General features: G+C 39.3%; 7 protein-coding genes across 10 annotated transcripts; 2 read left to right on the forward strand and 5 right to left on the reverse strand.

Annotated features, from left to right (window-relative positions):
• Window positions 1-115: 115 nt before the first annotated feature.
• On the reverse strand, window positions 116-2,586 carry nst (phosphoglucomutase 3-like protein nst). Of its 2 annotated transcripts, none has more exons than XM_011306297.1 (6): window positions 2,329-2,586; window positions 1,485-2,130; window positions 1,140-1,421; window positions 794-951; window positions 407-715; window positions 116-338 (listed from the first exon to the last, which is right to left on the reverse strand). In XM_011306297.1, the coding sequence occupies exons 1-6, from the start codon at window positions 2,421-2,423 to the stop codon at window positions 197-199; spliced, it is 1,632 nt and encodes a 543-aa protein (XP_011304599.1). In that variant the 5' UTR covers window positions 2,424-2,586; the 3' UTR covers window positions 116-196. The 2 variants fall into 2 exon arrangements, with proteins under 2 accessions (XP_011304599.1, XP_011304600.1); XM_011306298.1 differs by having other exon boundaries at window positions 2,289-2,379.
• Window positions 2,587-2,661: 75 nt separating this feature from the next.
• On the reverse strand, window positions 2,662-4,097 carry LOC105267441 (uncharacterized). Its single transcript, XM_011306300.1, has 3 exons — window positions 3,309-4,097; window positions 2,936-3,084; window positions 2,662-2,822 (listed from the first exon to the last, which is right to left on the reverse strand). The coding sequence occupies exons 1-3, from the start codon at window positions 3,817-3,819 to the stop codon at window positions 2,676-2,678; spliced, it is 807 nt and encodes a 268-aa protein (XP_011304602.1). The 5' UTR covers window positions 3,820-4,097; the 3' UTR covers window positions 2,662-2,675.
• A 1,573-nt stretch (window positions 4,098-5,670) lies between these two features.
• On the reverse strand, window positions 5,671-9,969 carry PKD (serine/threonine-protein kinase D3). The gene is made up of 2 exons (XM_011306301.1): window positions 9,557-9,969; window positions 5,671-9,063 (listed from the first exon to the last, which is right to left on the reverse strand). The coding sequence occupies exons 1-2, from the start codon at window positions 9,606-9,608 to the stop codon at window positions 6,518-6,520; spliced, it is 2,598 nt and encodes an 865-aa protein (XP_011304603.1). The 5' UTR covers window positions 9,609-9,969; the 3' UTR covers window positions 5,671-6,517.
• A 1,253-nt stretch (window positions 9,970-11,222) lies between these two features.
• Window positions 11,223-13,737, reverse strand: LOC105267444 (basic salivary proline-rich protein 1). Its single transcript, XM_011306302.1, has one exon. The coding sequence runs from the start codon at window positions 13,393-13,395 to the stop codon at window positions 11,377-11,379; it is 2,019 nt and encodes a 672-aa protein (XP_011304604.1). The 5' UTR covers window positions 13,396-13,737; the 3' UTR covers window positions 11,223-11,376.
• A 116-nt stretch (window positions 13,738-13,853) lies between these two features.
• Klp3A (kinesin-like protein 3A) lies at window positions 13,854-17,781 on the forward strand. Its single transcript, XM_011306308.1, has 2 exons — window positions 13,854-14,020; window positions 14,131-17,781. Exon 2 carries the CDS (start codon window positions 14,143-14,145, stop codon window positions 17,293-17,295), a length of 3,153 nt encoding a protein of 1,050 aa, XP_011304610.1. The 5' UTR covers window positions 13,854-14,020; window positions 14,131-14,142; the 3' UTR covers window positions 17,296-17,781.
• On the forward strand, window positions 17,650-21,366 carry TM9SF2 (transmembrane 9 superfamily protein member 2). Of its 2 annotated transcripts, none has more exons than XM_011306306.1 (9): window positions 17,650-17,994; window positions 18,358-18,425; window positions 18,488-19,286; window positions 19,434-19,590; window positions 19,673-19,850; window positions 19,937-20,096; window positions 20,169-20,432; window positions 20,507-20,678; window positions 20,759-21,366. In XM_011306306.1, the coding sequence occupies exons 1-9, from the start codon at window positions 17,866-17,868 to the stop codon at window positions 20,824-20,826; spliced, it is 1,995 nt and encodes a 664-aa protein (XP_011304608.1). In that variant the 5' UTR covers window positions 17,650-17,865; the 3' UTR covers window positions 20,827-21,366. The 2 variants fall into 2 exon arrangements, with proteins under 2 accessions (XP_011304608.1, XP_011304609.1); XM_011306307.1 differs by having other exon boundaries at window positions 19,446-19,590.
• Window positions 20,879-26,688, reverse strand: LOC105267445 (apoptotic chromatin condensation inducer in the nucleus). 2 transcript variants are annotated; one of them, XM_011306303.1, is made up of 9 exons: window positions 26,521-26,688; window positions 24,282-25,806; window positions 24,089-24,161; window positions 23,890-24,000; window positions 23,642-23,813; window positions 23,365-23,576; window positions 23,045-23,278; window positions 22,716-22,979; window positions 20,879-22,640 (listed from the first exon to the last, which is right to left on the reverse strand). In XM_011306303.1, exons 2-9 carry the CDS (start codon window positions 25,793-25,795, stop codon window positions 22,521-22,523), a joined length of 2,700 nt encoding a protein of 899 aa, XP_011304605.1. In that variant the 5' UTR covers window positions 25,796-25,806; window positions 26,521-26,688; the 3' UTR covers window positions 20,879-22,520. The 2 variants fall into 2 exon arrangements, with proteins under 2 accessions (XP_011304605.1, XP_011304606.1); XM_011306304.1 differs by having other exon boundaries at window positions 24,282-25,819.
• Between the last annotated feature and the right edge of the window lie 14 nt (window positions 26,689-26,702).

A 26,702-nucleotide genomic window follows, 5' to 3' on the forward strand; every position in this document is an offset into this window, starting at 1 on the left:
ACAATTACTAAATCCAACAATTTCTAATTTTTTTCATAAAAAATATTTCTGATTTAGACCATGAAAAGTGAATTAAACTGAAAAAAAAAATCGGCAATTTTTTTGGGATCGCAGAATGTTTTCAGTAATTTTCACCATTTTTATTCATACCAAATCCATAAAAATACAAGATATGAAATAAAAAAAAGCCCTGATATCACTGAGGAATGATGGGTTCGGGCCCAATCCCACCAGCAAGTTGATGAACAGCTAGTGCCACTTCAGCAGCGAATTTCTCCACCTCCGAGGAGCTGTCACATTCTGCATAAACCCTGACGATATCCTCTGTCCCAGACGCCCTGATGATCAACATAAACATTAATCACACGATTTCCTGGTGGTGAGGACGACGCAATTAAATAATTACCGAACAAATGCTCGTCCCTTCGAGTACCGTGCCACGAGTTCATCGATTTTACTTTGGAGACCAGAAGGTGACACACATTTTCTCGCAGCATCAGTCGTCTCGATGACATTTCTATCTTGAACCTTGACCTTCAATTGCCTGTTGGGCAGATCTGTGTAGCTTCTCTCCCAGGTGACGATGTCCCACCCCCTGACGTAGAGAATTGCTTCCACCAGGAGCATATCACTCAGAGCATCTCCGACTGTCTGATTCACCACGTCAATCAGACTCGTCAGCTTTGATGATGCTGTCCTGCATTTCTTCGGAAGACTAGACAAAAAAGATGATAAATAAATCCATAGAATATTCCCTTATCTCTTCATTCTTCATATCCTGAAGAATATTCACTTCATATTCTGGGAGGCTGTCCTAATCATCTTCAGGACGCTATCCTTGACGACGACTGTCCCATGGCCATTCGCCTCGAAGTACACCCCCACGTCGAATTCCAGGGCTTTATGATGCAGGTGTTTAACTCCAGTCTCGGTGCAGACAACAGGAATTTTCTGGAGGATATGTACAATTAAAATAAATAAAATACCATTCGTAATGAATGAAAATTATGTGGAGCCGATGAATAAATCTGAAAAAGATAAATCTCTGGCTCTTGCATTTGTATTCTTCCCTGATTGTTAAATTGCAATTTTAATCGTAATTTTAATTGTCAATTAAATTTTATTGGGAGTCACCTCACCAGAAATTCAGAAATGTAAGTCGTTGAAGCCCCATTGGCATAAGCTGTCTGGACTAGTCCCAGTTGAATTTTCAATTCGCTCTCCTCCACGAGTTCCTTGAGGTAACTGGCTATCAAGGTCGCTATCCTGTCTCCATCCAGCAGGTGAAACTTATCACTGTCATCTAGATAATAATAGATCACTCTGTCAGCATCTCCATCGATGCTTACGCACCTCGTCAAAGATTTTCCTGGACTGTTGATGGGAGGGCATTGTTGAACTTTTACGTAATCAGCACCGCACTGTAAATAATAATTACTTCTAATTAATTAATCATTAATAATGATTGATGAATAATTAATAACCTTGTGGTTCAGGGGTCCATTTCCGTCATTAAAAATTCGAATACTCAAATTGTCATGGAGAATTTCCTGGAATTCTTTAGCAGCAATTGCCCCAACTCCATTGGCAGCGTCCAGATAAATCTCTCCCACATATAGATCATTGTTCTTGGCTTTCTTGATACTTAAAAGGGCATTTACAAGTTTTAAAAGATATCCCTCGACAGTTGGTTCACCGTAGGATCCATTGGTGTTGGAGCAGACGACCAAATAATGCAGCTGAGGTGTCGTGATGATGCCAAAATCCTGGATGATGCCATCAGCTGCGTTTATACCATCAATTGCAGCTCTGGAAAGGGACCAGCCACTTTCCCGAGTATCTCTCCCTATTATTACACTTGATGGTGAGTCCTCGTTAATGTTTTCGTCTTTGATAATTTTTTTTAGGGCATTCACTAGCTCTGAGTCTGGAATATTCGCCAATTCTGTTGCAATCAACTCCCAGGAGGAATCCAGCATCTCACCAGCTGGATCGACGAGTTTTACTCCATTATCTGGCTCTTCGTTGTGGCTTGCTGTTATCATCAGGCCGATTGTTGCATTTTTTTGCTTCGATCGTAGAACTGTCAGGATTCCCATCCGGTAGAGAACGTGATCCAGAAGGTCTGATCTGGAAGAATTTTATTGTTAGAAAAAATGGGAATGAATTCTAGTCCTTTGTTGCATTAATTTTGCTTTTTCGATTCAATTTTTATAATTCACGCGCAAAACGTAAAAATATCCGTCAAACTGTCAATAACAATAGAAATGTTCTCATAACCAACAAACCATTAGTGTCTCGTTGAAAACACTAACAAAATATTCTTACTTCGCCCTAAAACCAGCTGTTCCATATTGTACATCAGTCAATTGTTTATTCGGATGTTGTGACCTTGAAATGCTGTCAATCCTGTTGTAATCCATTGTTTGGCGAATGGATTTTGCTCCGAGAATTCCACAGACGATTCACAGACAGTAATTGATAAATCGATCAATAATTATTATCGATTCGATCGATAGTTTTCGAATTGAATTGAAAAATAATTCGAGTCCAAAGTGAAAGCATCTGACACCTTTCAAGACAACTTTTCGTCTTTTTTCTTTATCATGTGGAGGGGAGGGAGAATAGTGGGGATGACATTATCAAGATTTATTTACCAGTTTTACATTCACTGATTAATTTTTTAATTTATTTCTCGAGAACTCCTCGAGATAATTGAGAATTCTCGCTGTCTCATCGGTTATATCAGCTGATCGCTTGTTTCTGTTCACTAATATTGTATTTATTGCAGGTGGATTGTTTGCCAAATTCCTGAATAACATCTGGAAAATATTAATAATTGTTATTTATTGCGCGAGAGATTTTTCGTGAAAATATTTCATTCGCCCCTGAACAACTCTCAAATTCACCATTTTATTTTATTTTTCTCATTTACCATTACTAATTGCACGAGATAAACGGAAAATGTGAGGAAAGATATAGCGAGTAATGCGCCTTCCAGGGAAGGAAATCCGACATGATCATCTTCCCATTCAGATCCCCTTTTTACTCTCGGAGAATTAACGATTCCATCGAGTCTCGATTCTGCAATAAAAATTCATTAATAAAATCCCACCATTTCCACAAATGACAAAAATTTCAATTTCTAATTAAATAAACCATAATAAGGCATTCCATAATTTTTTTCTAGCTATTGAAAACAGAAATTAAATTCAATCAAATGAAAAATCGAAGAAAAATATTTTTCAACTGCAGATTGATTACAATTATTACAATTAGTGTAATGAATAAATGGAGATGGTGAATACCTATATTTTTCAGGAGTGATTGTTTAAAATTCTTCAAGAAATCAATTTTTTCTTTTATGCTGGAGTGTTTATTTTGCAGAAGTGTCTTGTGGACTTGATTGAATAATTCCATTGGTAAATAATAGAGGACATCTCCTCGATCGGTGACTCCTGGGGCTTTCGGCATTTCCTCATCACTTCCATCTGCATCGGATCCGTCGGTGACGACCCCATCCTCATCCCCATTAACTGGAGTCGTAAAATCGTTCCTGTCAATCATCAGCTGGGGTTCCATCACTCGATCAGTTGTCATGATTTCCAAGAAGGGATTTTCCGTCGTTACTTTTGCATTATAAAAATTTGCAAAACCGATTTGTCCGTCTGTCAATTTATTTCTCTCGTGTTTATTGAATGGAAGTCTATAAATCCTCGAAGTATCCGAAAATTCTGGGATGTCGATCCATTCACTTGTTGTTAAACAAAATAATTGAATGATTATTGATGTTGTTATTCGAATATTTTTAATAAACATAATTGTTTTGAGGAAGGATTGTGTTTATTTGGAATTAGTCACTCGGTGATCACTTGTCGATTTTTTTATTGTTATAAACAATTTATTTTTCATTCTTCTCTGCGTTTTCTGATGAGTGTCAACTTGAGAAAAAAAATATTTCGACTGGTGACCGAATTACTGGGACACAGAAGGACGCATTTGGAGAGCAGTAATTATTTACGCCAGCTGTAATTTTTGTGGGTGAAGGTGGGAGGAAACTAGAATATGTTGTTAAAAAAACAATTATTTAACAGCTAGTAAAACCAGAGATGTTTTAATAAAATGAAAAATTTTAACTAAAAATATTTCCTGTGGAAGAAAATCAGTGGGAGAGATTAATTGAATTTTCCAATGTAATTGCAATAAAACGCAGAAATTGTTTTTAGTAATTATTTATTGATAATCGGTTATGATTGGAGAGTATTAAGTTTCGAAACAAGGGCGCGGGAGTATTCAAGATGAATTTACGAAATCGATTGGGACGATTACGCCGAAAGGTACAAATTTTATAACAAATGTAATCGAAATAATGCAATAATAATATATAATTTAATCCCATTCGATGATGTACACACGAATATAGGGGTGCAATAATTTTTAATGGCTCTCCATATTACCCCAGCATCCCCTAATTAAAATAATTAATTGAGAATAATTATTTGCCGAACAGAAAAGCATTTTTCATTCTGATTTCATAATTTTCATGTATCAAATGACCCGCCCCGGATATCAATAATTTCCTCCCATTTTTCATGAATAATCTCTTATCAATTGCGTATGCAATAGCATTGAGTAATAATTCTCTTGAAGCGTAATAATAAAAATAATGTAATAAAAAGTATAAAATAATATTATCAGATCCCACAACCAGTCAAAATTGTCTAAAAAAATTCATTGATTAAAATTAATTAATCATAAATGCCATAAAGATAATTTGTTATTTGGTACACATTAAAATTACTCGGACCATTAATTCTCTTCATTATTACGTGATAATTAAAGATTGTAAATGAATAATTCAACGTGATATGAGCTGAATTAATGATTTCAGTTCCTCCTCAACTGAATTGAGCTTTAATTTTAATATTCTATTCAAATATTGTCTCATTAAACTATTGAGGAATGAATCAACAAAATCTGGAATGCAATTTGATAAATTTTACATTAATAATTCTTCTCATCATTACGTTCATCAGCAATTTTTCCCTCTACCCCATTTCACATGTAAAAAATTGCATTATCGAAAAATTACGATCATTAATTTACAATACGGATACGTTGGAACAATAACGATTCATCAGCAATTAAAATATCTCTCAACGCTCTCTAAAATCTGCAATTACTCATTGATACAGATTATTTAAAAATATATCTGAAAACAAAACGAAATTTCAACAATATTGGAGCGGAAGAACATCGAGACCTTGAAAATTTACATCTATACCTCTAGAACTCTACGATATCATTATAAATTAATTGAGTAATCTTGAACACTTCGCTACTGGATTTGCTCTTTAATCTGATCATTTAGAATTCACCGTTTGGCAACTACTTATTATCCAAATATCTAATAATCTATTTCTCTGTGCAACTGCCATGAAATTATTCCGGATAATTTCACCAATTAAAGCAATTACTGTCAATGACTCAGTACTCGCAGTACTGCAACTTTAGAAATGCATTAAAAAATTATTTGTCATTAAAATAAAATTGTTCATTAAATAAAATATAAATAGAAACGGTGGCCGCTGTAAATTTCATTCAGTAATAATATTACCCCTCAAAATATGACAAATCAAAATATTATAATGTGAATATATTATTTCGAAAAATATTAGCCCGAAAAATATTACAAGTCGAGATATTACGATATCGTAATATTATTATTTCTTAAGGAAAATCCCTTAAACGTTATATTATCATTTGAAATATTTATAAATTATTGGTATATTGAGGGGTTGTAGCGAGTAAAATTTCGAGGGTAATTGACAATTATCTACCAATCATGAGAATTCATTATCTTTTTTGCCTTGTTCATGCCATGCCTCGAAATAATGTATTTTTTGTTGGAATATTTTAAGCTGTAATATTTTGAGTCGTTTTATTATTTGGATAGGTAACCGCCAGTCACTGGTCATCGATAGCATTGAATTTTCCCCGAAGAATTCAAGGATTCTAAACCTACTGACTCCTTTTCCCACAAGCATAAAATGTAAAGAAGCGATTCAATGAATTTCTCTAATTCACCGACAAAATACCATAGTAATCTAAGATTTACCCAAAAATCCCCCAACGATCTGCAAAAATTCCCCGATCACCTATAAAACCTAGACATCTTCATCACAAGCAGCAGCCCCTTCCCCTGAATTATTCTACATCAATCCACCAGCAGCGATGATTCCTCGGAATGTCCTTGAGAATTCTAAAACTCGATAATAAAAAAAAATATCTACAGGCCTTCATAAACTTTCTGCCCGAAATGATGTCCTCGCTGATTCTAAACATAAATTCCAGTGATATGCCAGCAGAAAATTAGGGAGTAATTCCATAATTACTGGTAAATAATTTTTTTTCTTCAGGCACGAATAAATCGTCGCAGAGTGGCTCGTGCAGATCTCGCCCATCCCTTATGAAAAGGAAACGATGAAGATTCGTTGATTCTCGGTAGATAATCGTGTCATGTCTGTTGATGCTCATGAGCCATCCACCGTGCATCATCACTCTCATGGGTCAAATATCGACACCCAACTTGTGCCTCGAGCTGTCTGAGATCACACCACGTCTGATAATCCTGAAGCCACACATGGGCCAGACTCTTATCAACAGTGAATCTCTTTCTCTGTTTCACCTGCAGTAAATTATTTATCAAATCAATAGCATCACCTGATATATCCTTCCACGGATTGGGTGGATACATGAATCCTGCATTCTGGATCTGCTCATTGATGTCCTCGTCCTCATTAAAAGGAAATGTTCCACTCAACGAGACATAAACAATTACTCCAACACTCCACATGTCCAGGGATCGATTGTATCCCTTATTCCTCAGCACCTCAGGTGCTAGATAGGCTGGAGTACCCACGACACTTCTCCTGAAGCTCTTCTCTCCAATAATCCTGGCAAATCCAAAATCACAGAGTTTCACCTGTGTGAAATCATTATTTGAGCTCAAAAGGACATTCTCGGGCTTGAGATCGCAGTGAACAATATTTTTACTGTGCAGATGCTTAAGGGCAATGAGAATCTGGGTTATCAGGAATTTGGTGATGCGTTCACTGAGTCTTCCGCGCTCTGAATTGAGAATCATCTCCAGCATGTCGCCCTTCAGCTTCTCCATGACAACAAAAATTCTCTCTGGTGTTTCGAACATTCTCTCGAGATTGACAACTCCACTGTGCGATAAATTCTGGAGAATAGCCACTTCGTTCTTCAATTGTGCCTCTTGTTTTGTTGGAAATCGTAGTTTATCGATGACCTTGATGGCAACAGCCCTTCCCGTTTTACGATGAGTCCCACCGTAGACTATTCCAAATTGTCCAGAACCCAGGACCTCATCAGGAAATATTTGATACAACTGCGACATATCAGTGATTGTCTCCTCGGGTTCAGTCGATTGATCCTCACTGGAACTCGAATTATTCGTCACTGGCATCAGTGCATGACGAATACTCGTCTCCCATGATTTAGCTAGATGTGCACCAATTCCGCTCTCTGGTGGTGGCAATTGTGCATTGGAATCGAGTCTGAGGGGATCCTCACCCACGTAATAATCGACATTTGCTGTTCTTAATTCGAAGCAGTGAGTGGCCTCCGATGATATGTGTGGTCTCACTGTATCAATCCCCAGGATCTCACCTAGAGGAATTTCCTTGTAGTACTTCGAGCCAGTGTCAGTTTGAAAGAGCATCAATGATTTTGAATCAAGACGCCAGTAGTGACGACGTTTTAGCCTATCTCGATTCGTCAGGTGCACCATCCACCCCTCCTTCAGGACCTTCGATCCACGTCTCTTCGTGTGCTTTATACTCTGGACAATTCTCATCAGGGGAATATTATTACTAGGACTCGAACTGCAACTCGATGGCTGAGATTTTCTGGTGTCATCTGGTGATCCATCATCACGACTCGGTATCTGATCGTTGTAATCACCATTCACCTGGTGATTATCGTCAGCCTCTTCGTAGGATATGTGTGATGTTCTCGGTGGTGATTCAGCGTCACTGTCACCATCACCCTCTTCATTTCTTCCATCGTATCTACTCTCTGGCTCACTGCCAATGTCACTGTCCGCGTAATCATTGCCTCCAGCGTCTTTAGGATTCTCTCCAGTGCAGTCCTTTGGAATTTTTTCAATGCACTTCTTGTGGGCGTTGTACTGGCAATCCTTGCACTGCAGTCCCTGCTTGAACAATCCTCGAAGTAATTTCTTGCAGTAGCCACATACCGTCGGTCTTGTGTACGTATGTACCACAAATGTATGGGGTATTTTAATTCTCGCTGCCATTTCTCGCTCGATCCAGATTGGCCTACCACCCAGTGATGGCGATCTCGACTGTTTCGGTGTTATTATCGAGGGTATTGATAGTGTGGGATTATTACTCGTTGTGGATGATGTACCTGCGCTGTGATTGTCGTCACTGGCGCTTGTTAAACTGCTTGTTGATCCCTGGCTAGGTGATCTAGGTACGTTGAGGAGTGTTGAGCTGCGTCTTCGGCGATTATGATCCTGCATGCAATTGTTGGGAACTTTAATTACACACCGCTTGTGGTAATTCATGCCGCAGCCCTCGCATTTTAGTCCCTGCCTGACAAGGCCAAACAGCATTTCACCGCAGAAATCACAGAATGTGGGGGCCTTGTACGAGTGGACCACCAGGGCGTGGGGTCGGACTAACACCTCCTCCGTTGGTACTTGACCTGTCAGGACTATCTCCACTAGTGTCTCGTCGATTACTTCCGTTGCATTTGTTATCAGTTGAAGGATGTTCGTTGAATTGTAGTCGTGCTTGAATAAGAGGAGTCTCTCGAATAGTTGAGTTAGCCCGTGCTCTGGGCATTTCACATTTATGAAATCGCAGGCGTGATCTTTCAGGGCTTTTAGGGTTAATGCACTTGCTTCGACTGTCACTGTGTCTCGGAGTAATCCGAATTGAAAGAGAAATGTTACTTCTGGTCCCTCCATTGTTTCCCTTTTGTCACGAGTCTCTGGAGAACTGATAAACTCTGGAAGAATGAAAAATCAATTTATTAGGCATATTTTGTTGAAAAATATTTGGAAAATATATTTTTATTTTTTCATTATTTATTATTTATTGTCTGGAAAAAATTTTCAAACTTTTTTCTTCTATTCTATCGTTTTTTTTTCAATAAAAATATTATAAAGTCTAATTAATTGATCAATTCATAAGAATGACACATGGAATCAAGGTCGTTAAAAATATATTTCTTGGTCGACTGAAATGTCGATGATCGGGCCTTTGACAGCTGCTTACAAATGTCATTTACCCGATGTACATACCGGCGTTATTTTATATATATGTAAACTCGACAATTAACTAAATACAGTATCACCCTAACGAGAGATTCAACAGAGAAAAAAAAAATGAATAACAATCGAAAAGAAAAATCGATGTCACTGGACCCTAAATTCCTCGGAATGTGACACACATTAATTTATGTAATGACAGTTTACTGTTATATACAGGTTGTACCTCACCTTTATCACAATTAAATCCTCGAGTACTCGAAGTATTTGTCCTCGTAGTCATTAACTAGATATTCATGAATTACTCGCCCAAGGGTGTAAAATCAATTATTGCGATCACTAGGTCATGTTCTTCCTGGAGAGAATGATCAGTCGGATTTTATGAGTTGCACTTGGGGATGTGCTCCATGGGTAGACATTTCTTTATTATTTTTCCAGTGGTGATGGTGATAGGAGAAATACCCTGGAGTATTTCAACTGGAGAATTTGAGGCTCAGAGTTGACGTGGGGAGAATTTATTCATCGATGATTTTAAAGTTGAATCACTCGGTAATGATTTTGGATAAAAAAAAACACATCGACGTTGTGGGAATGCCTTTCACGGAATAATTCGAGATCCGCTTTTATGTTCATCCTTTTTTACTCTCCATTTCTCACTCGGTTTTTTTACCAGAGGAATTTATGGGTTCGAAGAATTTACACGAGATGGAGTCGTTATCATGCGGGGTACCTGGAGATTGTTATTTAAATTGTCGTAGTGGAAATAAAAATTAATTGATCATTAAAATCCATATCAATCCATTCCCATGATTGCCATAAAGATAATTTTTTATTTAATATTACTCCAACGTCCCCTAATTATTTATTCATAATTAGCGAGTGGAGAGGGCAAGCAATTGAATGCTTATTATTCGTGTCTGGGCAATTGAGAAGATATTTTTATAAGTTCTTCAAATATTCTGAACGAGAATCAATGAAAAAACTAAAGATTAAAAATTTTTCGCTGCCACGTGCCAATTACGAATTGCCACTGCACCTCTGACATTTTTAATGGGCAATTATTCAGTAATTATAATTAACATGTCAATAATTTCCGACGAAAAAATGGTTGTATTCTCCCATAACGATTTATTAAAGTCTAAATAGAACAAATACTCTCTAAATATACGTAATTAAAAGGAGAATTAATTTTTTTCATTTAAAACAGTTTAATCATGACTGTAATTCTTTCATTTATCCACATCTGTCCTATCTATTTAATAATGTTATATATATAGTGGTGTTCCAATTTTTTAAACATAATGGGATTTATAAAAAATGTAAAGACTTTGAACAGCCATACAATTCTTGAATCATTGAAACTACCCAAAGGAAGAGACTTTACTCATATAGTAAACGATTTTGGCAAAAATGCTGTAACCAACGCCGTAGCTGGTGTGGAAGCTGATCTGCTAGTCACTTCGCTGAGCGACGCAAAAAACAGAATGTCTGACGAAGACTCTGAGGACTTCGAAGAAGAGTTCGTCGAGGATGACGCCCACGATTCCGACGAGGATGACGCCGACGATTCCGATGATTTCACCAGCTCTTTGGACGAACTTGGGGAAACTATGCAAAATATCCTCGTCACCATCGGCAAATATCTGTTCATCGTATTGGGAGGGGTCATCATTATATCAATCATTTTAAAAATTTTCCGCAGAAAAAAAACAGAGGAAATTAAACAACCCCTTCTCTCATAGCATTCAACAAATTAAACCGTTGTAACCATAGTCAATGGAAAAGAAATTATATTTTGAAATTTGAAAGAGAGGACTGATTCAAATTTTTTTTTACCTCAAAGAGTTCATCATCAAGAGATAAATCACTGGATACAAAATAAAATAATACACAACCATTAGCCTTGAAAGAGAATTTTAATAAGTCAAGAGGAATACGTAATGGGCAATGATTAACGATATAGTACAATCCCGAAATATAATAAAATCATAGTGCCTCTGTTGTAAAAAAGTAAATGATAAAAATCCAGCACACAAAGTGATAAAAAAAAATCACTGAGGCGGTTGTTGATAGCCGTACCCCCCATACTGATTGGGAGGTGGTCCCTGAGGTCCAGGAGGTGGTGGCATGTGTCCAGGTGGTCCCCTCGGTGGATACTGAGGATATTGTCCAGGTGCACCAGGATGGGGCGGATAATTCTGCGGTGGATACTGTGGATGTCCATAATGTGGCTGTCCCTGTCCAGGTGGATGAGGTGGATATCCCTGAGGTGGTTGGCCCGCAGGTCCAGGTGGCACATAAGTCTGAGTAGTTGCGGGATGAGACTGGGGAGGTCCATAACCCCCAGGTGGCTGACCAGGTGCTGGTGGTGGATTTACCGGTGGTCCCTGTGTCGGTGGTCCAGCTGTTGGTGGAAAATTGCCCGGCCCAGGACTGGGTGATTGCTGATGGGGTGGACCAGTCTGACTTGTCTGTCCCTGTGGTGGCTGTTGTGGCGCTGGTGGTTGTCCCTGTCCCTGTGACTGCGGTGTCTGTGCCTGAGGTGGTGGCTGACTCGATGATTGAGACGAGGGTGGTCCAGGCTGTGTCGGTCCAGTCTGATGAGGGATCTGATGTGGCCCTTGTGGTCCATGCGGCCCATGTGGTGGTTGATGTGGTGACTGATGAGGTGGCCCCTGGTGTGACTGGCCATGTGGTGGCCCCTGATGTGGTGGCTGATGTGGTAGGTGCGATGGCTGATGAACAGGATATCCTGATGGAGTTGGCATGGGTGGTACATAGCTACCGGCTTGGGATGTCGCTGGAGGTGGTCCACTGGTGGGTGGATAAGTCTGAGTTGATGCCGAAGGGGTACTCGTGGCTTGACTACTCTGGGGATACGTATTAGCACCTGTCACAGAGGTTGTACTGAATGGTGGCGATGTCGATGTGGGTCCATATGGGGTAGGAGGACCCCCAGGACTGGGTTGACTGGAGTATGACGGTTGAGGTGGACCTGACGACTGCTGGGGTGGTCCCGGCTGCGATGGTTGTGCTACACTGTTTGATGTAGCCGGTGGTGGATAATTCTGGGGTGGTACACTATTAGGATAGGGCTGATTACCCTGTGGAGGTGGTGGATAATTCCCTGGTGATGGATTGGGAGTGTAGGCTGACTGGGATGGGGGCTGATTAGAAGGCTGGTAGGATGGCTGAGGACTTGGGCTGCCGTACTGCCCTGGTGGCTGCTGTGGGGGCTGTTGAGTGTTCTGGGAGAAATTCTGTTGAGTCGACGTTGCTGGTGAGTAACCCTGGGGATTTGGAGGTGGTGGCCCGTAATTTGCCTGCGGTTGGGGACCTCCTGGGGGTGGATAAGCCCCTGGCTGGCCTCCATAACTGTTAACTGTCGTTGGTGGACCGTAATTCTGTTGGGAGCCTGATGGATAACCCTGCTGCTGTGGGGGATTCGATGGGGCAAATTGCGATGGCTGATTGGGACCGTATGACGGACCCTGTGGGCCCTGATAATTCCCTGGAGGATTTTGAGTGCCGTATGATGATGGATAGCCCTGCTGGCTTGGCTGCTGAGGATAACCCTGAGGACCTCCACGAAATTGTTGGGGGCCTGGACCTGGATTCACTCGATTCATAGCAGGTCCCTGACCTGGCATCACAGGACCCCTGTATCCTGGCTGACCCATAGGCTGACCCTGGGGAAATCCTGACATGGGCAATGGCTGTTGGGCACTCGGTGGCATGTCACCGACTGGTCCAGGCGCATTTGGAGGAGCTCCTCCCAGCGCTGGTGGACCCTGAGGCCCCATCATAGGGTGCTGGGGACCATTGGCACTGGGCTGCATCCCCTGTGGTGGAGGGAGAAGAGCTTGAATATTCTGATTAGCATCAGCAATGCATGCCAGATAGACAAGATTTCTGTGTAAAATCTGTTGATACTGGAGGCACTCCTGGGGTTTTCCTTTATTCTGGAAGTCCTGGATTGTCTGAATCAAGTGGCTGTTCTCATCCAGCATCTTTTGAATTTGCGCAGGGCTCGGTGGAGGCCGGCCGCGCTGTGCAAATGTAACCGACATACCCCAATTATTCCCGCAAAAATGTTAACTCCACTTCAAATTCACTCAGCCTCACTTTTTTTTCTCTCCTAGATCCCAAAATCACTTGGAGTCTCTGAAATTATGTTATCAATCTCGATGACGAAGAAATTATTCTATCAGCAGTCGAGTCTCTCGTCACAAAACGTCACCTGGATGTTCCTCATAACTATTTTGACAGCTGGAGGAATCAACGACAGGTGTCAACACGAAGTCGCGTATTATCTGAATTATTTAGTTAATATTTATTGCAGTCTCAGAATAAAATACAGTGACAGGAGATTTTTCAAGGGGCTATAGCTTGTGTAGCAGCCATATTTGAGAATTTCACACCGGAAGTTGGGGTGAGAGATTTTCTTGTCGATTTGTCGCCCTCTTCAGGTAACTTTACTCTAGAGACTTTTGGCGCTTTTGGAGCGATAGCAGTGGAAGTACGATTATTGTGTTTAGACCATTGACTTTCAACCGTTAAAAATATTTCAACCGTTGGCGAGTCAGCGTGCACTTGAACAATTTGATTTTTTATTTGGAGAAAAATAGCTTTTGATTTAAGAGCAATTGAATTTACTTCTGACTTCACTGTGGATATACGGGAATATTAAATTATGTGAGTCCATTTTCCGGATACTTTCCCGAGTGAAAATTTTTCATGTGAATTCTCAAGAATTTTTTCCTCTTCCTTCCCCATTTTATAAAAAAATTTCTAAAATTTTGCAGAATCCGTTAAAAATGTCTGACGAGTGCTTGAAGGTGGCTGTGAGGGTGAGGCCACTGATTTCCTCGGAGGTGGATCGAGGCTGTCAAAATTGTATTCGAGTAATAGCCGGTGAGCCTCAGATACAACTCACTGGCACAGACAAGGCCTTCACCTACAATTTTGTATTCAATTCCGATGTAGAACAGGATAATGTTTACGATAAAGCCGTAAAAAACATGATGCACAATATATTCAAAGGTTACAACGTAACGATTCTCGCCTATGGCCAAACAGGAAGTGGCAAAACCTACTCCATGGGCACAAACAACTCCTCTACGATTGATTCCTCCAGTGGAATAATTCCACGAGCTGTCCAGGACATATTCTCCACAATAAGTGATAGATCCGCCGACAATTGGACGTACAAAGTAACAGTAGGTTTCATAGAACTCTACAACGAGCAGCTTTACGACCTGTTGGCAGGGAAATCACGAAAGGATTCAATCGTCGACATTCGCGAGGACAATAATGGAATAAAAATCATTGGCCTGACTGAACAGGAAGTAAACTCTGCTGAACAAGTCCTAAAATGCCTAATGGCAGGCTCTCAGGGTCGAGCAACAGGGGCGACAGCCATGAATTCCCAGAGCAGCAGATCCCATGCTATTTTTACACTAACAATTTTCCAGCAGAAAAACAACGACTCCAACTCTGCCACCACCTCTAAATTCCACTTGGTCGATCTTGCCGGTTCAGAGAGGCATAAAAAAACTCAAGCAACAGGTGACAGGTTCAAGGAGGGGATCAGTATCAACAAAGGACTCCTAGCTCTTGGAAATGTAATCTCCAATTTAGGAGAGAATGCAGCTCACATTGGTTATCGTGACAGTAAATTAACTCGACTCCTTCAGGACTCACTTGGTGGCAACTCCATTACCCTGATGATTGCCTGTGTCAGCCCTGCTGATTACAACATGGAGGAAACCCTCAGCACTCTGAGATATGCAGACAGAGCCAAGAAAATAAAGAATAAACCGATCGTCAATCAGGATCCAAAAGCTGCTGAGATCAATCGACTCAATGCTCTAGTGAAGGAACTCAAATTATCTCTCATCGAAAAAGGGGACTCTGGAATAAATTGCCCTCCAGAACATCTCGAGCTCGTCGAGAAGAACAAAGTACTTAACAAAAATCTTCGAGAAATATCTGAACAGTTGCGTTCTAATCTAATCGAATTCGTGGGAGTGCATGAACGGGCGGAGCTTGCTGAGACCAGCAGAGAAAAATTGGGAGAAGAGATTAATAAATTATTGGTGGACATCGAGGCGGCAATCAGTGAGCCAAATATCGAGAAGGTCTACGTAATGCTGAAAAATATTCAAGAGAAAATTATTGCAATTCAGGACTATCAGAAGAAATCGGATGCTGAGATCAAGCATCAAATATCACTGGAGAAAAATCCTAATGAAAATGAGAAAGAGGATGAGGGGGAAGGATTCTGCTGCAGTGACAGCATCAATAGCACATTGAATGAATCATCGCTGGATGAAGAACACACGGAACACACGCTTTTGCAAGCTGCTCGCAATAAAGAAGTTACTAATATCAATCGGCAATTGGCCTTGAAGGAGGAACTTGTAGCGAAACTTCTATCGAATTCCTCTCAATTCGTCGATCACGCCAAGGAGCTCCAGGATATGGAGAACGAGATAAAAGTCCTTCAGGCTGAGAAGGAACAATTAATGAAGAATCTCGAAGAGTTTCAGACTAATAATGCATCTGCCAAAATAGCTGAGACTCGCCGAAAGAAGGTCAAGGAGTTGGAGAAAAAGATAACGGAGTTGACGAAAAAATGTGTAGAGCAGAGTAGAATATTGAAAACAAAGGAGAAAGCTGTCCAGCAGGTGAAGAATTTGACGCAGGAAATTCAACAGATGAAGCAGATGCGAGTTAAATTGGTGAGGGATATGAGAAAAGAAGCTGAGAAATTTCAGCAGTATAAAGCATTACGAGAGAGAGAGGTGCACAAACTCAAAGATCAGGATCGAAAACGAAAGAATCAGATGGAACGACTTCAGGTGCTACACAATAAACAGCAGAATGTGATGAAGCGAAAAATGGAAGAGGCCTACGCTATGAATAAAAAATTGAAGGAAACACTTGCTTTGCAGAAGAAAATTCGAGGAAGTAGAGAGGATAAAGGAAAAAAGAGTAAAGAGTATATCGAAAAATTTGTCAATCATGAGGTGGCAGTGATTGAGGAAATAATTGCTGCTCAAAATGCTCTCGATATGCAGTTGAAATATCGGGAAAAAATTGCTCAAGATCTTCAACAATTGAAAGCAACTGCTCGGGAAAATCCTTCAGATTATTTGGCAAGGCAAATTAATGATCTTGAAGAGTATTTAGATTTGTGCACCGCTAAAGTAAATAAACTGCAGCAGGAAATCGTGGCTTCTGAGCAGGAGACAATGGTCAAGACTAGGATGGAGGGGATCCACACCATTGGAGAGGCTAAACAAGTATCTCATCAATTGTTCGAGACGATTGAGCGAATTTGTAAACAGCACAGGGTGGAGGCGTCAGAAAGACAGGAGAAGTACGATGAATTGACGAACGCTCTTGATGAAGCTCTCACCAAATTAAGGAAAATAGAGTTAACTCCTTCTGTCAGTTTGAAAGAGCACCAGCGAGTTCTGGAGGAGTTGAACTCTTACAAGAAGATGATTCAGTCAGAGAAAGGGGTGAGAATTTCCAATAGCAAGAGTAAGCCAGTGGCCAGGAAAACAATAAGTGCTGTATCGAATTTCAAGGATATGCTTGTTGGATATTTGGATAAGGAGAACTGCGAAACTGATGAGAGCTTTAACGATGATATTAATAAGGATCCAGATTGGGTGAAAACACCTCTGGCAAAGCCGAGAAATTCGAGGAGATTGCGTTCGAGCGAAGAGGAAAAAAGCTTGAAGAGATCGATGGAGGAGACGATTGAGAGCAAGTGTCAGTGTAAGACCAAATGTCAAAATTATTACTGCAGGTGTTACAAAGGTGGAATCATGTGCTCCGAGGAATGCGGCTGCAATCTAACAAAGTGTGAAAATCGAAATAACAAACAAACAACCAAGTATTTCGAGGAGGAGCCTGCCGAGCTCGCTGGACAAGCTAAAAAAATGAGGACTCAGTGATGGAGACATTCCATCAATTTTCTGTGTTATTAGCATTCATTTTTTATATTTAATTGAATTGTATTATAAGTATTATTATAGCTATCATCATTGCCATTTCATTTCTCGAGCACTGAATGTTATCCATGTAATGTAGACAAAACAAGTTTTTTTAGTTATAATGACCGATATGAATAAATGAGACATTCTCTGTGATTTTATTACTCAATATCTTCGAAATGTCAATTATTTTTTAAAATAAAATCCAATTTGTTTTGTTAAGACAATTGCAATTGCAATTTGAAATTCTCCGGTTACGTATTTGCCGTGGCGACACTCAAATCATGTATTTACTATCAGTGTACATATGTGACGTGTCATGGCAGCGATCTTGATGTGATATGCCGAGAATTCAAGAGCTATGACATTTGTTCTTTCACACGTAAGATCTCTATGAAGTGCATTCAAGAGTTCAAATTACATCGAAAATTACGCACACCAGTTAAATAATCAACAGTAAAGCAATTAAACTAATGAATTGAGTATATCATTGAATAAATAAATTGACGAGACTGCAACGTAGTAGAAACAATGGCGTGTGTTACCATGATTTATCTCCTGTGTCTTTTATGCATTACAAAGTTTGCAGTGAGTTTCTATTTGCCAGGATTGGCACCTGTCAATTTTTGCAAAGCTGGTGATGACACTGGCACGTGTAAAGTGAGTAAAATATCAAATTTATCAGCCTTACGTTTATGAAAATTCCATCACGGCACGTCAACACATGATTTTTTTAAATTATCTTTTTGAAATCAAGACGGACGCTGTTGTATTATAATTTCATTGGATTTTCTTAATGTTCTTTGAATTTTATTCAGAGAGGTGTGGGTGCAAATGATATTGTTGAATTATCGAAGTGAGTGTAGTAATCAGGGTGCCTTGATAACCTCACAAATTCAGAATTAGACATGAAGACAAAAATCTGATGAATTCTCCCTATTTTTTTCATAATTTTAATTCGATAATTTTTTAATTATTTTAGATTAACACCAGCTTTGATATTATTTGAATTATCATTTTCAGTCGGACATCAAACTGTATGTCAACAGATTGAACACAGAGGAGTCGGTGATTCCTTACGAATATCACTAGTAAGTGACAATTATTTTAATCCCCCGAACACCGACTGAGACTTGTTTGTCGTGTGTTCTAGCTTCGACTTCTGCAAAGGTGATGAGACCCAATCTCCAGTGGAAAATCTTGGCCAAGTGGTCTTTGGCGAACGGATTCGGCCCTCCCCCTACGTCCTATCATTCCTGAAGAACACAACATGTGAAAACCTCTGCACCAAAACCTACGTCGGTGGTGATGAACAGGCCGAGAGAAAATTGGAGCGACTGAAAAAGGGAATGGCCTTGAATTATCAGCACCACTGGATTGTCGACAATATGCCAGTGACATGGTGCTATCGCTCCGACGAGGACAGACAGTACAGGAGCACGAGATTTCCCATGGGATGTTTCTCGCGTGAAAGCCGATCTGTCCAGGACACTTGCAGCCTGAATCCAGCATACAGCAAGCCCAATAAATACTACCTGTTCAATCACGTTGACTTGAAGGTCACTTATCACTCTGGAGGCAGTGAGGAATGGGGCAGTGCTTTTGGAGAAAAGGGAGGGAGAATTATCTCGGTTGAGGTGTCACCGAGGAGCATTAAGCATGATGATACTCGTGCACTTGATTGCACGTCCAAGGAACCCCTGGAGATACCTTATGAGAAGCTCAAGGCTGGAGAAAAACTTGATATAACTTACAGTTACTCTGTTAAGTATTACAGAAATAATACGATCAAGTGGTCCTCTCGGTGGGATTACATTCTCGAGTCTATGCCTCATACCAATATTCAGTGGTTTAGTATTCTTAATTCCTTGGTTATCGTCTTGTTCCTGTCTGGAATGGTTGCTATGATTATGCTTAGGACTCTGCATAAGGATATTGCTAGGTACAATCAGGTAAATTGATTGATCAATTATATTTGCTTTTTGGTATTGCTTCATTTTAAAATATTTGATCTTTTCAGTTTATTTCATGGATTTTTTTTTAAATATTTTTTTTGCCTATTTTGTGATGTATCCCTTGTCTGTGTTGCGATAACGCAGGCCTACTTTCAGATTGAATCCGGGGAAGACGCACAGGAGGAATTCGGATGGAAATTGGTTCACGGAGATGTATTTCGTCCACCCAGGAAGGGAATGCTGCTCTCGGTGTTACTTGGCTCTGGTGTACAAGTATTTTGCATGACGTTAGTTACACTGGGTAAGCTTGTAAAAAAAAATTTAACCATCAAAAACTATGAGGAAATTGGAAAGAAGAGAAAATAAATTCTTTTAATCAACAGCATTTGCATGCTTGGGATTCCTCTCCCCGGCAAATCGAGGTGCTCTTATGACCTGCGCTATGATCCTCTATGTCTGCCTTGGAACACCAGCTGGTTACGTTTCTGCGCGAATATACAAAAGCTTCGGTGGAGAAAAATGGAAATCCAATGTTTTGCTGACAGCTATGCTGAGTCCAGGGTAATTGAATTTTTTTTTTCCATCCCAATATTAAAATCCTCATGAGATCATTATTTAAATAAATTCTATTCGGTTTATTTCCTCAGTATTGTCTTCAGTTTATTCTTCATTCTCAATCTGGTATTGTGGAGCAAAGGAAGTTCTGCAGCTGTACCTTTCAGCACACTAGTGGCTCTTCTTGCTCTCTGGATTGGAGTTTCTGTGCCATTGACATTTATTGGAGCGTATTTTGGATTCAGAAAACGCGTGAGTTGAATTCCGTGAGACGAGTAGAATTATTTTCGTTTGACAATTTAAAAAATTCATTAATTGTCTCAGGCGCTGGAGCACCCTGTGAGGACGAATCAAATTCCTCGACAAATTCCCGAGCAAAGTTTTTACACACAGGCAATACCTGGAGTTGTCATGGGTGGAGTACTACCCTTTGGATGTGTTTTTATTCAACTCTTTTTTATTCTAAATTCCCTGTGGTCAAGTCAAATGTATTACATGTTTGGATTTCTGTTTCTCGTATTCCTTATACTCGTCATCACGTGTTCGAAAACGACAATATTACTTTGCTACTTCCATTTGTGTGCTGAGGTAATTGACATAATTGTTACGAATAAATATTTTCAATGAATTGACAATTAATTAAACTGATTTTGCACCTGCAGGATTATCACTGGTGGTGGAGGAGTTTCTTGACGTCTGGCTTCACTGCTGTTTATTTATTAATATACTGCATACACTTCTTCGTGACAAAATTAAATATTGAAGATGCAGCTTCGACATTCTTGTATTTTGGCTATACACTCATCATGGTATTCTTGTTCTTCCTTCTTACAGGTAAATTATATTCAGCATCTAAAATTAAATCGTGCAATTATTTTTTGTTATATCGTTCTGTTATATAAAATTATTTTCAGGTACAATTGGCTTCTTCGCTTGCTTCTGGTTCGTCCGAAAGATCTACAGTGTTGTAAAAGTCGACTGAAAATTGTATCATCAAATATAAAAAAATGAAGAGATAAAACTAAAAGTTCTCATTCAGCATTGAGATGACATTTTAATCAATATTTTCAAGATTAAAATACAATCTACCGTCTCGATTCAGTGAATGCGATGATTACATCACGATAATTTTCAATTAATAATAATAGGCCTCAACTTAAATTCCCTTTCTCTCACAAAATGAACAGAAAATAAACGCTGGTGAATGTCGAATGATCTCTCAGTTCCACTCAAAACAAATAAATATGTACAAATTGGCCATTAATTCAAGTATCCACCCCATTCTATACATCACCAAAACAAGGTTTCCATTATTTCCTCGTATTGTGTTTATTTTTCAAATACACCTGTTCGTGACATTGAAACGTTTGCCCTACTTTTAGCAAAACAAAAACACTATATATTATGATAATGCACATTCAATAGTTGGTCGACTTTTGTAAATTAATGAAACAAATAACCACTGTATTGTGGTAGGAATAAGAGTGTGAATAATATAAATAAAAAGCTATTTGATAAGTTAGACGTGGCGTTCAATTAAAAATAATAATCAAACATTGGGAAAAAAAAGGAGAAATAATTGATTCAAGTATTTTCCAGTATTGTATTTATTGTTTCTGCTTTGATACTTTTAGACATAGAGGAATATGAACTATAAGTGCAAGGAGATTTCATTATTTAATCTGCACAGTGAAATGAATGTGTATATATTTCGCACAACCGAAATACTAATCAATCATTTTATCATGATGCATTTTTCATACGAAAGGTTCCACTTGTCTGTACACTTGTTTATATTCAATCCGTAGGACAGATAATCTAGCTCATTACCGTCGTCATTATAAAAATGAAACAATACATCAATAATATATGTTTTCCTCATCTCATGTTCCTCAGCACAAATTTTTTCACATATTGCTCCTCAATAGTTATTATACATCACACATCGACTTTCATATCGTGCTATCTCTTAACTAATTGATTTTTTATTATCGTAGATAATGGCGTTAACCCAAATTTAAAAATGTATAACATCTCCTTTGTCTCACCCAGACATTTTCCGGTACATTTTCTGGTCATTTCAATTCTCAAATCGTTATATCTACACTAATAATCCCACGTTGTGTGCACACTACAATCCATTGTAAATTCATTATCAGCTGACCGGTGATACCGATTCATCAATTTGAATGGCATTTGTTGACTGAAGACCTGCAAGAAGGATTTTTTAATGCGTTGAATACGATGAGTCAGGATAATGATAGAATGGGTGATAAGCCAGGATTTTTATTATTGGGTTTATACAAGAAATAATCCTCGATATCTCATTTTTTATCTTTTTCTTCTTGTTGAAAAAAAAAAAACTTGGAATTATTTTCCATCGTCAGGACTAGTTAGTAGGAAAGGAAAGTAATTTATTTCAATAATCTTTCAACCTGCGTTGAATTTCGAATCGAATGAAAGAACTCCTAACAAAACGCTTGACTGCTTCAATTAATTAGAAGAAAAAATTGGTTTTGTACAACTGACTAATGAAAATGAAAGGCGTGTGTGAAGTAAATTAAATATTGTCAGGGGAATTAATAACGTCCAGAGAGATTAGGAGGTAATCTTTGAGTTCAGACAAAACGAATAAAGGACAAACTGTAGAAATAAAAATGAAGGATTTAGGTTTATTTATTTTCTGGGACTTCGTCGACGACGACCATCACGATTTCTCTCAGCACGTCTCATTTCTTCAAGCCGTCTTGCGTGCTCGGCCATGTGTTGTCGTCGCATCTCCTCCTTTACGACAATCTATAAATTCACATTTAATTCCAGTAAAACGATTTACATATTTTCCGAAATTCATTATCGCCTCTAATAACAAACCTGTTCATTAGTGAGTGGTAGCCAGTATATGCAGGGTGTAGCTTTAGTTTTTCTGAAAAGATCATCGAGAAGTTTAGCTGGTGGAGGTTCATCCTCTTTCTTCTTGAATTTCCTCGCTGGTGCTGGAAGATGTGCCTCCAGTGTTGGACTGCGACTCCGCTGTCGTCTCTTCTTATCCGTATCTTTTTTCTCCTTCTCCTTGTCCTTCAGCAAGAGATGTTGACCATCCTCTTTACCTAAATCCCATTCTCTCACCACAGTTACCTGAGGAGAAAAAAAACGAAAAATTCGAGACAATTGAAAGAAAGATATTGGCGTATTAAACGTACCTTTGTTGCAGCGGCATTCGATTTACCCTCACGTCCCCAGTCCTGTTGCCATGAATCTGTCCCTGAAGATGTCTCCAATTTACGTGAGAGGGGCTGATCCTTCGAAGATTCCTTAGCCTTATCCATTTCCTCTTTCACCGAGTATTCAACTTGAAGTTTTTTAGGATTAGACGTTGGCCACGATATGCCATGGAGGGCCTGTCGTGTCTCGAATGCCTGATCCTCATTGGCATACTGAAACAATAAAATAAATATATTTCCCAGAGTCCATACACCCTTAATAATAATTTTATCAAATTATGCCAATAACACCTACATACCTCTACAAAACATTTAGATTTAATCCTATCCATCCAGAATCCATTCTCAACGATAGTTCCTGTACGTGACAAGAGTTCCTTTATTTGATTGAGAGTGAATGGACGAACTAAATTTTTAATTAGCAAAATGTTGCTGGTGGGTTGGACAACTGGTGGACTTGGAGAAAGTAACTGTGGTGCATCTTTTACGATTGATATTTTTCTTCGTACTCCTGGAATTCAATAACTATTACCACTCAATCCATCAGAATTTATAAATCAAAAAAAGTCAAAATACCTATATGATTATCTTTTGAAATATCATTTTTAATCTCGCTGTTCGCCTTCAATGTATCCCCATCGTTCATCACCTGACGTTTATCCTTACGACCACGATCCCGATCCTCCTCATCATCCTTTGATAAACGAACCTCGTTTATTGATAGGGGTTTTGCACCGGGTACTAAAGCCTAGAATTATTTGTTCAAAATAAAAAAGTGAAAAAAAAATTTCAAACAAAAAATTTGAATGCTATTGAATATTCACCTTGAGAGAATCCGTTGAAATAGACAATACAGGTGCCATATCTGTACTCAGTGCTGTACCCCAACGACGTCTCTTTGGAATGCTTTTGGGCTCATCGACAGAGTGATTTTCCTATTGCAGAAGATAAAAATTGCATTAAAAAAAAAAATCAATTGTACATCTTTAAAAAAAACTGCCAAACTTTAATAATTCCTCGTACTTTATCCTGACTGGTATCATTCGTGGAACCAGCATCATCTTTCTTGCATTCATCTATTGATATCCTTGACGTACTGTAATAATAAATGTCAATCAAAATACAATGAAAAATCCTTCATTGCGAGAGAAGTATACAGAGAGAGAGAGAGAAAGAGCGAGAGCGAGAGAGAAAAAATGATGAAAAAAATACTTACAAAGATCTTTTCAAATTGACTTTAGCTGGCCTGGCAACATTAGCCTCTTTCTCCTCTCTCACAGGACTATTATTATTCTCCACAGCAGAAGAAACAGTCTCGTTCTGTTTACCCTCATCCACAGATACCTCTGTCTTTCCTCTGTTCTCCTCGACACTTTCCTCACGATGTGACTCTTCCTTATCCTCGCCATCAGCCACCTCAATCTTCGGACTTTTGATTTTAGGACTGGTCTGTTGATGCTCCTCCTCAGACTCCCCTGAATCAGAATTCGAAGAATCCCGATACTTATCACGATGCTTTCTCCTACTAGAACGTGTCCTCGAGGGTCTCTCACTCTCGTCATTAGAATTTTCCGAGTTTCGCCGTCCTGAATCCTTGAACTGACATTTATCATCATCACTGTGATTTTTATCGACTCCCTGAATAGAATCAATTACTTGATTAACATCAACGTCCTGACGAGAATTTTCCAGACGCCCCTGTTCATCCTCTTTGACATCATCACACTTCTCTTTAACATCGGAGTCATTATCCACTGTCTCTTCTTGTTTCTCTGATGTCCTCGATTCATCCTCCAATTTCTTGGCTTCCTTTACTTGTAGTTCCTGTTCTTGTACTTTTTCCTGTTTCTGTTCCTGCTCTTGTTCCTGCTCCTGTTTCTGCTCCTGCTCCAGCTCCCGCTCCTGCTCCCGCTCCCGTTCCTGTTCCTGATCCTGTTCATGTGACTGTTGCTGTTCTGGAATTTCGACATTCTTTTCAACGTCAACATCACCATGAATCTGACAACGCTCTTGATCCTCGTGAATTCCTTCAGAGGTTTCAGCTTCTGGTTGTAGTTGGGGTTGAGCTTCAGCTTCAGCTTCAGCTTCAGCATGTCCTTGATCTATGTTTGGTTTTACGTCAGACAAGTCGAGTGTAGGTTCAGGCGGGATCTCCTTGCTATCACTTACCTCTTCGCCAGATTCCCTCTCAAGAGTCGTCGAGGAGGTATCATCAGCCAATGCGATATTACCAGAATACGTCTTGTCATTGGACGTAGCTGGTCTTTCGTCAGCAGAGTCAGCCTCCTCAGCGATACCCTCACCCTCATGCCATTTGTTCATTCGTTTTCTCGTTAATGATACGTCTGATGTCTCTGACAAATTGCGCTGTCTGCACAGCTTTAATTTTTGAATTTCTCCGGGGGATGCGTCTGCCCTTGCCACTTTCCACACCGAGCCGCCCTCCACATCCACATCACCTGTCAATTGATCGGTTGAAGACACTTTTGACTCTGGCTCTTCCACGAGCGTTTCTGGGGGTATCTCTTTGCTTGACATGCGAGTTTGAATCTTGTAATTTACGCTCGACTCCTTATCCGGTATCAGACCATCACCATCGCCGCTGTTTGAACGCTCTGGTGATGTCGATGGAGATTTTTTTGCACGTCTTCGGGTCGATTTGCGAGTTGGCTTCTCTGGTTTCTTCTCCGGGGATGACTTGCCCTTGTTGCGTTCGCTTTTGCGGCGCATTTTCCCTGTGTCTGATAAATACGACTGATTCGTTAATTAGAAGACCTATTTTAATTGCTCGGAGCAAATTAAAATGAAGTTGTAGTTGGAGAAAATTGAGATATATGGAAAAGATTCATTGCACCGGTTATACATGTAAAATAATAATTCAACTGTAATTCAATACTTCGATTTCGTCCAAGACTGGAAACGTGATTTCCTTCGCCAAGAAATATAAAAACATCGAAAATCAATTCATGACAAATGTCTGGACTTTAATATTTCATCGAGAATTTCTTCAACTATATCCATTTAAAAAACTACATGAAAGTACCTAGAGACAGGTGAATTACACCTGTTATACTTTACTTCTTCCCTAGTGATTCTTTTCTATGTCAAAAATTCGCTGAAATAAATCTACCAGAGACACGTCATCCTCAGGCACTAACTTTCATTTTGAATATTCAAAGTACTCATGTTGGAGATAATTAATATGAATTTATCGTTGCCAAATATATTTGGCATGGAAGAAACATAAATTTTTGGAGTTTAGGTTAGCCATTGGAGAGCCGAGAGCGGCAAATTATCAGAATGGAAGACAGATATATATATATGTATATGAAGAGGGAGAAAAAAAGTAACAAGTTCGGATTGGCGTTTTGAATGCAGCATTGCATTGATATTTTTGATTAAGATGGAGAACCCATAGGTTCAACAAGAAATGTGAGAGGTTTTCACCGACTTACCGTTAAATTCAGTCGTAAATAAGTTGATGATTTGCAAGATACTCCTCGACCAGCAGAACTTATATTTATCACGGTGTTTTAACTTATTTTGACGACGCTCATTACATCGCTGGCTTCACATCCACCATTATTTTTTTTTCCTATGTGTGAGAGACGGAATATAGCGCCGTTGTTTGATCGAT

Source organism: Fopius arisanus, unplaced genomic scaffold (genome assembly GCF_000806365.1).
Source record: "Fopius arisanus strain USDA-PBARC FA_bdor unplaced genomic scaffold, ASM80636v1 scaffold00046, whole genome shotgun sequence".
NCBI classification, from domain to species: domain Eukaryota; kingdom Metazoa; phylum Arthropoda; class Insecta; order Hymenoptera; family Braconidae; genus Fopius; species Fopius arisanus.

What these genes read in the sequence shown, in the direction of transcription:
- nst (XM_011306297.1), bottom strand. Translation starts at nt 2,423, where the DNA reads ATGGATTACAACAGGATTGACAGCATTTCAAGGTCACAACATCCGAAT. An exon ending in CTTACATTTCTGAATTTCTG is followed by an intron (nt 952 to 1,139) that starts GTGAGGTGACTC and finishes CATATCCTCCAG; the next exon opens with AAAATTCCTGTTGTCTGCAC. An exon ending in ACAGCCTCCCAGAATATGAA is followed by an intron (nt 716 to 793) that starts GTGAATATTCTT and finishes TTTTTTGTCTAG; the next exon opens with TCTTCCGAAGAAATGCAGGA.
- LOC105267441 (XM_011306300.1), bottom strand. Translation starts at nt 3,819, where the DNA reads ATGTTTATTAAAAATATTCGAATAACAACATCAATAATCATTCAATTA. An exon ending in ATCACTCCTGAAAAATATAG is followed by an intron (nt 3,085 to 3,308) that starts GTATTCACCATC and finishes TTTTTATTGCAG; the next exon opens with AATCGAGACTCGATGGAATC. An exon ending in ATCTCGTGCAATTAGTAATG is followed by an intron (nt 2,823 to 2,935) that starts GTAAATGAGAAA and finishes AATATTTTCCAG; the next exon opens with ATGTTATTCAGGAATTTGGC.
- PKD (XM_011306301.1), bottom strand. Translation starts at nt 9,608, where the DNA reads ATGACTACGAGGACAAATACTTCGAGTACTCGAGGATTTAATTGTGAT. An exon ending in AGGATTTAATTGTGATAAAG is followed by an intron (nt 9,064 to 9,556) that starts GTGAGGTACAAC and finishes TCATTCTTCCAG; the next exon opens with AGTTTATCAGTTCTCCAGAG.
- LOC105267444 (XM_011306302.1), bottom strand. Translation starts at nt 13,395, where the DNA reads ATGTCGGTTACATTTGCACAGCGCGGCCGGCCTCCACCGAGCCCTGCG.
- Klp3A (XM_011306308.1), top strand. Translation starts at nt 14,143, where the DNA reads ATGTCTGACGAGTGCTTGAAGGTGGCTGTGAGGGTGAGGCCACTGATT.
- TM9SF2 (XM_011306306.1), top strand. Translation starts at nt 17,866, where the DNA reads ATGGCGTGTGTTACCATGATTTATCTCCTGTGTCTTTTATGCATTACA. An exon ending in ATTCCTTACGAATATCACTA is followed by an intron (nt 18,426 to 18,487) that starts GTAAGTGACAAT and finishes CGTGTGTTCTAG; the next exon opens with CTTCGACTTCTGCAAAGGTG. An exon ending in CTTGTTCTTCCTTCTTACAG is followed by an intron (nt 20,679 to 20,758) that starts GTAAATTATATT and finishes AATTATTTTCAG; the next exon opens with GTACAATTGGCTTCTTCGCT.
- LOC105267445 (XM_011306303.1), bottom strand. Translation starts at nt 25,795, where the DNA reads ATGCGCCGCAAAAGCGAACGCAACAAGGGCAAGTCATCCCCGGAGAAG. An exon ending in GTCAATTTGAAAAGATCTTT is followed by an intron (nt 24,162 to 24,281) that starts GTAAGTATTTTT and finishes TTATTATTACAG; the next exon opens with TACGTCAAGGATATCAATAG. An exon ending in TTTCAACGGATTCTCTCAAG is followed by an intron (nt 23,814 to 23,889) that starts GTGAATATTCAA and finishes AAATAATTCTAG; the next exon opens with GCTTTAGTACCCGGTGCAAA.